A 10,969-nucleotide genomic window follows, 5' to 3' on the forward strand; every position below is an offset into this window, starting at 1 on the left:
CGGCCCTGAGTAGTTGATTCTTTGTGTCAGCAACTTTTCGAGCCCACTTTTTTTAGAAGAGTTATTGGACGGTATGAATTGATTTTGTTCGGATCCTTTTCCGGTTTTAGAAACAGTACCAGCTGCCCTTTCTTGAATGCTGTAGGGATTGTATTAAAACTGAGGCATTTATTGAAAAGAGTCAGGGAAAAGAATCTGTGGAAGGCATGGATACTTTTAATGAATGCGGTCTGTTCTAGACCGGGAGCTTTTTTTCACATCTAGTTTATCTATTAATCTAAACTGAAGAGCCAAAAAAACTGGTACAGGCATGCGTATGCAAATAAAGAGATATGGAACAAATCAGAGTACAGTCGGCAACGCCTATATAACACAACAAGTGTCTGGCATAATTGTTAGATCGGTTACTGCTGCTACAATGGCAGGTTATCGAGATTTAAGTGAGTTTGAACGTGGTGTTATAGTCAGCGCACGAGAGATGGGACATAGCATCTCCGAAGTAGCGATGAAATTTGGATTTTCACGTACGACCATTTCACGAGTATATCGGGAATCCGGTAAAAAATAAAATCTACGACATCGCTGCGGCCGGAAAAAGATCATGCAAGAACGGGACCAACGACGACTGACGAGAATCATTAAACGTGACAGACGTGCAACCCTTCCGCAAATTGCTGCAGCTTTCAATGCTGGGCCATCAACAAGGGTCAGCGTGCGAGCCATTCAACGAAACATCATCGATATGGGCTTTCGGAGCCGAAGGCCCACTCGTGTACCCTTGATGACTGCACGACACAAAGCTTTACGCCTCGCCTGGGCCCGACAAAACCGACATTGGACTGTTGAGGACTGGAAACACGTTGCCTGGTCTGACGAGTCTCGGTTCCAATTGCTTCGAGCTGATGGACGTGTACGGGTATGGAGACAACCTCATGAATCCATGGACCCTACATGTCAACAGAGGACTGTTCAAGCTGGTGGAGGCTCTGTGATGGTATGGGGCGTGTGCAGTTGGCGTGATATGGGGACCCCTGATACGTCTCGATACGACTCTGGCAGGTGACAGGTACGTAAGTATCCTGTTTGATCACCTGCACCCATTCATGTCCATTGTGCATTCCGACGGACTTGGACAATTTCAGCAGGACAATGCGACACCCCACACGTCCAGAATTGCTACAAAGTGGCTCCAGGAACACTCTTCTGACTTTAGACACTTCCGCTGGCCACCTAAATCCCCAGACATGAACATTATTGAACATATCTGGGATGCCTTGCAACGTGCTGTTCAGAAGAGATCTCCACCCCCTCTTACTCCTACGGATTTATGGACAGCCCTGCAGGATTCATGGTGTCAATTACCTCCAGCACTACTTCAGACATTAGTAGAGTCCATGCCACGCCGTGCTGCGGCACTTCTGCGGGCTCGCGGGGACCCTACACGATATTAGGCAGGTGTACCAGTTTTTTTGGCTCTTCACTGTATTAATTTCTTGAATTGAGAATGGTGGATCATTTCTGGTATCTGTATCCTGTGTATTTCTTGACTGCCTTACGGTATTTTCGTTTTCTCCTTCATTATTTTTTTGAGAAAATTTCTTTTAAAATGTTTTGGGCACACTGCTTGTAAAGATGATGTTGAATGATCAGGATTTGCGAGGAATGTTTGTGGAGGAAATGAAATTGTATTTGTGACTGTCTCTTTTATGCTTTCCCAAAAGGCTCTGTCGCTTTTCACAAAACTTGATCCAGCCTTCTTTTTTTGCTCTGTTGATTTTCTTTTTGTATAATATGCGGTTTCTTTTCGATATAATTGTTTTAACCTTGTTTGATTGTCCGAATCCTTTTGTCTCTGACACCTCCTCTTTAGTGCTCTCAGACGTTTCCTTTCTAATGTTAATTCATCATTCCACCATGCGAAGTTTTGAATTGGTGAAGGTTTCACTTTTTTTGGAAATGTCTGTTCACACATGTTAGTAACATGTGTCATTAGCTTGGAAAATTAATTACGTTTTAATTACGTTTTTTGTTTTCAAGCTGAAAATCTTTGGCTTCCGCGTTGTTATTTTATATCATTTGTTGATCAGATGTTCCAGATCTGTTGCTGTTTTTGTCAAATAGTCGCATTTATTTGTATAAATGTATTTATGTCCACTGAGAGTCACTTTCTCGTCCACTTTCCAAGATGTATTCAGTAGTGTTCCATGCGAGTTCGTAATTGTCACATCCGGCCATCCTTCCCATCACCCGTCTCGAAGGTGGGAGGAGAATTACTATGTTTGGGGAATATAAGTGGTTCCTATTAGAATAATCAATAAGCTACTCCACTGGTATCTGTTCTATGGTCTCCCCAAATCGGGTGATGGACAGTTTCAACAGATGGTCCATTTCTTTGAGAATATTCTCAACAGTCTTTTGGTGAAGAATACGCACTAGCTAATACTAGATCATGTTGAGGCTGTGCGATTCTAATCGATGTGATGTTGTTGCGCGTATGATATGTCACAAGATGAATGTCTGGATTGAGTAGCAGGATGGCCGCTTTCCCATTTTTGGATGTCCATCTCTTCCATCTTTTCGGATATCCACTCAATGTCTTCCCTGGTACTCCTGGCTCCAGTAAAGCAATAATGTCAATCTTGTCCTTGATTGCTGTATCTATGAGCAAGTTTATGGCCGCTCTAGTCCGATCTATATTTATTTGTAGTATTTTGAGTTTGCCCATTTGAGGTGCTGTTGAAGAGCATTGAAGTTGCTCTTATCGACCCAATCTTGGGTGTTTTTCCCATCCATTATTTTGGCCTGTAAGTCTTGAGTTGGCTATTGTGTCCTTAAAGTTGTCTTGAGGCATTGTATGTAATAAATGTACTATTAAAATCGTAAGCTATAATAAGCAACCTGACTTATAAGAGTAGGAAGACGATATATTGTATTTTTAACAATTTTTCATGTGTAACTTCATCTTGAAATTGTTAGCGACTGCCGAACGTATCACCTGCGCAACTGACAAGTCTGTACATATCAAAGTAATTTGACCTTTCTTCTTCGGCTGAGATCCCAGCCTGATTAGTCCTCCACAAGGTCATGTGGAAAATTTGTGAAACACAATAAAATGCTTTATTTTATGCTGCTTCTCTGTCCTTATTGGTTGTCCTCACTTTTAGCCTATCTACCGCCGGTGATTTTCATGCTACAGTTGCCGTTCGAACGCTATTTAGGGTTTTTCACAATGGAAATCACATTCCAATACAAAAAACTTGGTGTTGCCATTTGATATTTTCGAAATTTTCTCACTGTAACCGTAACTGTTAGAGTGACACTGTTGTTTTCCATATCATTCTTGAGCGCATACATCGAAATACCTTATGCCAAAATTTCATTCAGTTTCTGTGAATGGTATGATAGTTAGGGGCCCATATGTCGGGATAGTTTTTTTATAATCACCCTGTATATATATATGCATATAAAACATATATATATATATATACACACACACATATGCACAGTATTTGTATCGTCTTGCAAATATTTATGTAAACTGCATTGGTTCTTGAATCGAATCTTAATGGTTTCTCTTCGATGTTCCAGATTTGTGAGATCGAGCTGATCCCACCGCCGGGATTCCCCATCGAGGAATACATCGACTACGACGACATCCTCCCAGAAAATGCCCAAATCCAAGATGAACCTCAAGCTGGTGGTGCAGCCGAGGAGGCCAAACCTGTGGAGGAGGAGAAGAAACCAGCTGAGAAGAAGCAGACAGCTTGAGATGGGTTCCGTTCTTCGCGTCGATTTTCATTGAGTCACCGCAATTCGTTGGTAAGTATCTACCAGAGAATATAAGATACCTCCATGCCCCCCCCCCCCACATGGGGATGGGGTGACGGAGCTCCGACCCGGGACCCGAGGAAAATCAGTTGTTTTTCGGTTTTAACACTATTAGTTAATAACTATGAAGGTGGGGCGTAAGAAATCATATCCTGTGGGCCACCAAAAAGAACCCAATGCCAGCCTGGGGGTGCAAGGATATTTCTTCGCCGGAGTGCTGCGAGTTGCCTCTTGCACTCACAGTATCTTTGCGAAATGTCCTACACAAAGCCTAGGTCGAGCGTCCGCACGTCTGAAATAAGTTCGACACCCTGCTAAAAAATTAAATTATCATTACACTGATCTACAAATGAGTTTTTTTACTGAGTCTGTTACTGTCTTATGAGTGTTAAATTATACTGAGAGCATGGCCCAACACATCTGGCAGCAGGGCCTCTAGACTGGGATCTTTGGCGGGCCCCTTAAATCAGACAGTTATAGTCTGATAATACAGGCCCCCGTATAGTGAATTTATAGTGTGAAAAATAAAAAAAAAGAAAATCGTCCAGGTCCCCCCAGGTCGGAGCCATGTCAGCTCCGCCCTTGTGGGGGGCCACGACACAGAGCATCGTTTAGCACCGTGGCCTCTAGGGAAGGGCGTGCCACATACGTATCTCAATTTGAAGCCTAGCTTCAAAGTTAGCAGCGAAGGAGTTTTAGGATATACAGCATTTTTGAATTTTATTTTATCGGTACAAAGGGCCTGCAGCCTTTATTTTATCGATATAAAGCCCATACGCGGAGATAAGCTCATGCAGGAACATATGGGAATGAACAGGCAGACCAACTTGCAAAAGCTGCGACTGCAAGAGTGACGTCTGACTTTTCGCTGCTCTTCCCTAAGTCATGGGCAAAGAACATCTTATCTGAGGAAATGATGCAGAAGTGGCAAAATCGATGGCAGACAGAACGCAAAGTTGGCAGGAAAATATATGCTCTCCTCCCCACAGCAAGATACAGATATAGGAAATGGACCAGGGAAATGGTTATATTCTTTTCCGAACATGGTCCTTTCCCAGCATATCTGGCGAGATTTCATCGACAGACTGAGAAATGCAAATGTGGCGGGGAGGGCACGGTCATCCACTACTCTACAGCCTGCCCGTTCACCAAAGACTTCCACTTACAAATCCCTGTTGCTGATACACAGTCTTGGAAGTTGAAGGTCTTCCAAAATCCTGGCAGTTATAATAAGATTAAAAATCTTATCAACTTTATGGAAAATAATCAAGAGTTATACATCTTCCCGAGACCTATGGCATATCAAGACAGAGAAGATCCCTTGGACTCTGATTCGGACTCAGACTATGTACCATAATTGCGACGTCTTTCCTAACCCCATGTGCTATAAAATATGTATAGTGATATTTTAATGAAATTTATCATTGTCAGTGATGCCAATATGTATTCTTTCCATGTTCATATATATTTTTTGTATCCAAAGTATCTACTTCAGATTCAATGTTTAATAATATCCTGTTTGAATTTTTCTGCTCTGCTTTGATGGGCTGAGCGCAATTGTTGATTGAATTATTGATTGAATTTTTTTTGATTGAATTATTGATTGAATTTTTTTTTTTGATTGAATTATTGATTGAATTTTATTTTTGATTGAATTATTGATTGTGATTGAATTTTGATTGAATTTTATTATTACTTGCATTGTCGATTGAATTTTAATTTTTTTTTTTGATTGAATTGTTCACTAAATTTTTATTATTGAATCATGCGTAGTTTGCAGATGTTGTCCTGTAAGCATAATTAAATTTTATCTCATTTCATGTATATTTACTATGCATGTTATATACTATTTAATGCTTACATAATATCATCATGTACGCTATATATCTTACGTTTCGTGGCATCGCTGTTTGTCTAGATCATTCCCACAGCCCATCTGTTATAAAAACTCTGACGTTGTACCCGGACACCTGCTTATAAGCACATTTTATATACTTTCTCAACTGCTATGAAACGCCATAATTTTTGTTATTCATCAATATATTCATGTGTTCCAATGTATACCACCGGTGAATCCACTAGTGCGCAGCTGAACTTTGTATGTTCAAGTGAACTTTGTAATTTCTTCGGACTTGATCTCATCATTAGGACTATAATAACCAAATCTAAACATGTCTCTAACTGGCAATGAAAAGTCCCCCCCCCCCCGGCTCCTTCAGTCTTGTGATATTATTAACACCAGCAATTGATCAATATCGATAATTCCCACTTACATATTTATAGTTCATTGGACCTGAATTTGTACATGTATCCTGTTTTTCATGTTCTATTTGCAGATTCGGACCTATGAAAAAACCCTTCCAACAAAAGACAAGATGAGTGAAGTTGGTGTTGCAGATTGGCTGATGGTTGGGGACAGAGTACAGTGATGATGGCGGATGGCTCGAGATGTTTTTGTTGGCCTCTTGCGGGCGATTCGCCCGGGCTCCTTGGCGGGGGTTTCCGGGGACTTTGGGGGTGTAATTGCCAGGAGTCGGGGGCGATGGGGGGCCTCGGCGGGATTGGGTCCTGTGGCTTACGGGCCGGGGATGCCTGCCGGGCCCGAACATCAAGATAGTTTTTCCAGCATGTCCCAGCCGCTGGGTAACCTGCCTCAGAGCTGGGCCATGTTTGGTGTTGGTGTCTGTATTCCTTTCCGTGGGTTGGAGGTCGGACAGTGGTCTTGGTGGCTAGCGGGGCATTTTCTTTTTTCCAGCATGGCCCAGCCGCAAGGTAGCCTGCTTATATCCCACAAGGGACAGAGCGGGGGCCATGTTTGGTGTTTGCATACGCGGAGATAGACTTGGAAGTCTGGGAGGGGGGGAGATGATGATGATGTCGATTCATCTGTACATATATCCATTAGATCTGTCGACTTCACCTTTGATGCTGGGAGGCAATGCCCCCCTGCCCCGTATCTCCACCCATGATAAAGCCTCTGAGATCTCATTTTCTTGCTAAAGGGTGAGGAGGTTTCCGTGACATTCATTTTATCGATACAATCGATTGAACCTGTAGGTGCTCGTTTTGACCTGACCCTTACCAATCGATACTAGTGTCCTCTTGTCGAAGCAGTTGATTGACGGTGTACAGTCGGCCCCCCGTATTCGCGGTTCTTTTCCTTCATTGCAATTTTTTTTTGGAAACACTCAGCAATTGTCATTCACGTGTTTTGTTTACAAAATTTGAGTTGTGTGTGTTTAGGATGGCTCATTTTTCAAATGCTACTGATAATGCCTCGGAAAGACAAAAAAAAGTGAAGGTTTACAAGAAAAATTGGATATATTGACTATGCTTGGCGAAAGTAAGCCAATTGCTGCTGCTGTGGCCCACCATTACGGAATCAACGAATCTACGGTGAGATATATCGAGAAAAAGGAATCTGAAATTAGTTCAGCCGTGGCTGTAGCTGCACCTGAGGCAGCGGAAACTTTGCATCCCCTATTGGATCCATGTGTTTCTCGTGCAGAAAATGTTGTTTTTTGTGAGTACAAGACCGCTGCAAAAAAAGGTATTCCAATTGATTATAATATTATAACGGAAAAGGCGATAACATTTTACGCTTCTATAAAGGGAAGGGCTGGTAAAACGTCTATTTCATCAGAATTTTATGCAAGTAAAGGTTGGTTTTTCATAGGTTTAAGAAACGATTCAGATTATGCAATGTAAAAATCGCTGGCGAACAAGTCTCTGAGGACCAGGAAGCAGCTAGAAAATTTCCAAAGACTTTGCAGAAAATTATTGAAGAGAAGAGTTATGCACCTCAGTAGGTGTTTAACGTTGACGAAAATGTACTATTTTGGAAAAAAATGCCGCAAGAACATTTATCAATCAAGAAGAAAAGCGAGCGCCTGGTTTAAAGATAGACTTACTATGTTGTTTTGTGCAAATGCGTATGGGTACATAGTAAAGCCCACCGTAATTTTCAAATCTGCGAATCCGCGAGCATTGAAGAGAAAGGATGTCAAAGCTTCCAGTATTTTAGAGGAACAATAAAAGGACTTGGACTATGAAAGCACTTTTCCTGGATTGGTTTAAACGGTGTTTGACTAGTTCCGGAAGTCAGGAGGTACCTTGAGAGTGGAGACATGTCATTCAAAGTTCTTTTGATACTGGATAATGCTCCTGGACACCAAGATGTCAATGTGTTCAAAGCTGATGGTGTGGAACTCCTTTATATGCCTCCTAATCAACATCTATCATTCAGCCCCTTGATTAGGGGGCAAAGCGAACATTCAAGGCTCACTATACACGCCACTCAATGGAGATGATTGTACACGCAATAGAAGATGCAAATCCATAAAATGTTTTAAAGGTATGGAAGAATTACGCCATCACTAATGCCATTACTGTCATAACTAGAGCCGTGGCAGCTATTAAGTAGAAGACAAGTTCACCGATGCCTTTATGGTACGTCCTTCACATGCAGAAAAATTAGTAGAGGAAGCCTTGTCAACATATTCCAACATACTTGATGATATGAAGAAGAAACATCAAACAGAAATCACAATATCCTTTCAGAAAGCATCGCCAACAACCGCTGCACCCTCTTTTACATTTCCCTTCTACCTCTGCGTCACCCTGCTCTTCTCATGATGTTCAATAAACGAGATAAACAAGAAAACCCTATGGTTTCGGTTATTCGCGGATTTCCGTATTCGCGGTCACCCCAGGAACGTAACCCCCGCGAATACGGGGGGGGGGGCGACTGTATTAATAACTCATGTGGCTCATATTATAAATCCCATTGAATATCGCACTTCGATAGAATATTCCCGGACATCTGCGTTCTTCCAATATAAACATATTCAACAAATAAAGTCTTTCTTCATAGCTCAAGCCTTGTGTGCCATCGAGAGCACTCGTGGCTCTTCTCTGCACCCCTTCAACCAAGTCTATGTCCCTCTGTAGGCATGATCTCCAAAACATAACGGCATACTCCAGTCCAGGGCGAACTGATTCCCTGAAAAGTGGAAGGATCACTTCAGGAGAACGTGAAGAAAGCTTTTGAAGAATGAAACCAAGCATTCTGAACACTTTTTTAACCACTGTTGAACAATGTTCAGAAAAATTAAGCGCTTGTCAATGAGGATTCCCAAATCGGTGATTATAGTTGCATCCGTAATAACACCGCTATTCACTTCGCAAGTGAAACGTGTGTTGTTCGAACCAAAATGAGTGACCATGCACTTCGCACTTGTCAACCCTAAAAGTCACGCTCCAATCGTTTGCCCATGCTGCAGTCATATTCAAGTTCATCTGGAGCCTCTGATCTCATCGATACCCTGATCGAGCTAATCGATAAAAAGTGAAAAAGAAAAAAAATCTGCGTGAGAATTTCGGGTGATGGAACTGAAACTGGCCGAATCTCTATTGACATCTCCCTCCACTATCACTACCACAACCCATCTGCTTCTCGGAACTTCATCACATAATTCAATAAGGAATGAATTTTTAGGAAAAAGATATATTTTTGCTTTTTTGATGAATTTCCTTTCGCTCAAAAAAATTCACTTCCCTGGCCAAAGAAGTTCCACTTCAGAAAAGAAACTAACGCACATTTACCGGACACAAAAGTGATCATTGTATATACTTGTATTTTGTTACTTATTACTAAATACAATTTTCCTATTACGTAGGTGAAACGAAGTAAAAAAGTCATCGTCGTCCCCGTGTCAGCGATATGGAGGAGAACAGAAAGAAAATGGCGCCGAGGCATTCCATCATAGTCATCAGTGTGATTATAGTCTCGTCATTACACGAAAAAGAATTAATAACTTCTCGAACACATTTTGTTTTGTAAATTCCTCTTTTTTTTCACATCAATTTTATGCATTTTTTTCCGCCGCCTCTGAATCAATTTTTTGTTTTTTGTTTTTTTTTACCTGAAGCATTTGTAATAAATATTTCATTTCCAAAACCAACGCAATTCTTGGTGTTTCTTTTTGATTGAAGCATTGTCATAATAAATTTTTGTTTTTGAGACGTACATAGAACTAGGCATCATCCACTTATTCGTTCACGAACACCACGGTGATCACTGGAGCACCTTGGAACACTGCTCTTCAATTTTTTTACATCTGCGACCGGTTAAATTAGTTGACAATCTTGAAATCTGATTGTAATTGAACCCGGCAGAGACGGATTTTACAGGAGGGGGGCGCCTTTTAGCGGACTATATCCCAGGGCGGCATGTTCCGAGTAGTGGCAAATTCAAGGAATGAGATGGTAAAAAAAAATTAGTAGAAAAGGGGCCAAAGTTGCATAACCACAAGCGGTGAAACGATGAATTTTTCCTCTGCCTAGAGAGCAAACGACCAGTTCATTGAGCGGCTAAAAGGTAACCAAGAAAGTGTACAAGCATGTGAGCGACTCAGAGAAAGTGTGAGCATGGGAGGGACCAAAAGAGTGACAGAGGCATATTGACAAGGAGGTGGTCTAAGAGCTCTGGCTATAATCCAGGGAGGAAAATTTGTGGTATGAGTAGTTGAGAAAACTAGACTAGAATAGGTGAAGGGCGATAAAATTCATGTAGCCCACTGAGCTGATGAACCAAAAAATTCATCTCTGGATCGGCTGAAATGAGAGAAATAATTAGTGAATCGGCAAAAAAATAAGAGAAAAAAATTTGTGGAGCAGCAAGAAATAAATGAGAGAAATCGTATATGCGGACCGGCAAAAAAATAGGTGTTCGCGGACCCCCAACCCCGTAAGGTAAAAAAAAGGAGGCAAAATAAATTGGAAAAATGATTTCATGGACCGGGAGACACGAAAACATAAATAAATGGGAGAAATAATTTGTGATGGAGCAAAAAAATAAATGGATGGGAGAAAAAAATTTAACTGGCAAAAAATGAATAAATGGGAAAAATATTAGCAAAAAATAATCAGAAATAATTTGAATAAAGAGGAGGAAGGAAATGTTTGTGAACCAATAAACACAGGACGCAAAATAAATTGGGATAATCTTTTTGCAGACCAGTGAAAATAAATACTAAATTGAAGAAATAATTTGCGGACGAGTAAAAAATAAATGGATGTAAGAAAAAATTTAAAAGGACCGGGACTAAAGTAGTAAAAGGAAAGTATACAGTAGATGTCT

At 41.1% G+C, this 10,969-nt stretch overlaps 1 protein-coding gene across 1 annotated transcript in view; it reads left to right on the top strand.

Moving 5' to 3' along the window:
* LOC149081558 (uncharacterized) overlaps positions 1 to 9,791 on the top strand; it is a 39,395-nt gene extending 29,604 nt beyond the window's left edge. Inside the window, exons 8-9 of the mRNA XM_089238499.1 lie at positions 3,589 to 3,819; positions 9,507 to 9,791. Coding sequence (XP_089094625.1) covers positions 3,589 to 3,768 — 180 coding nt within the window. The 3' untranslated portion in view covers positions 3,769 to 3,819; positions 9,507 to 9,791. The remainder of the gene's footprint in view (positions 1 to 3,588; positions 3,820 to 9,506) is intronic.
* The last annotated feature ends 1,178 nt before the right edge of the window (positions 9,792 to 10,969 follow it).

This window comes from Pholcus phalangioides, unplaced genomic scaffold (assembly GCF_987345545.1).
Source record: "Pholcus phalangioides strain wild (caught in Gottingen) unplaced genomic scaffold, Ppha-v1.0 ptg000010l_1, whole genome shotgun sequence".
NCBI lineage: Eukaryota > Metazoa > Arthropoda > Arachnida > Araneae > Pholcidae > Pholcus > Pholcus phalangioides.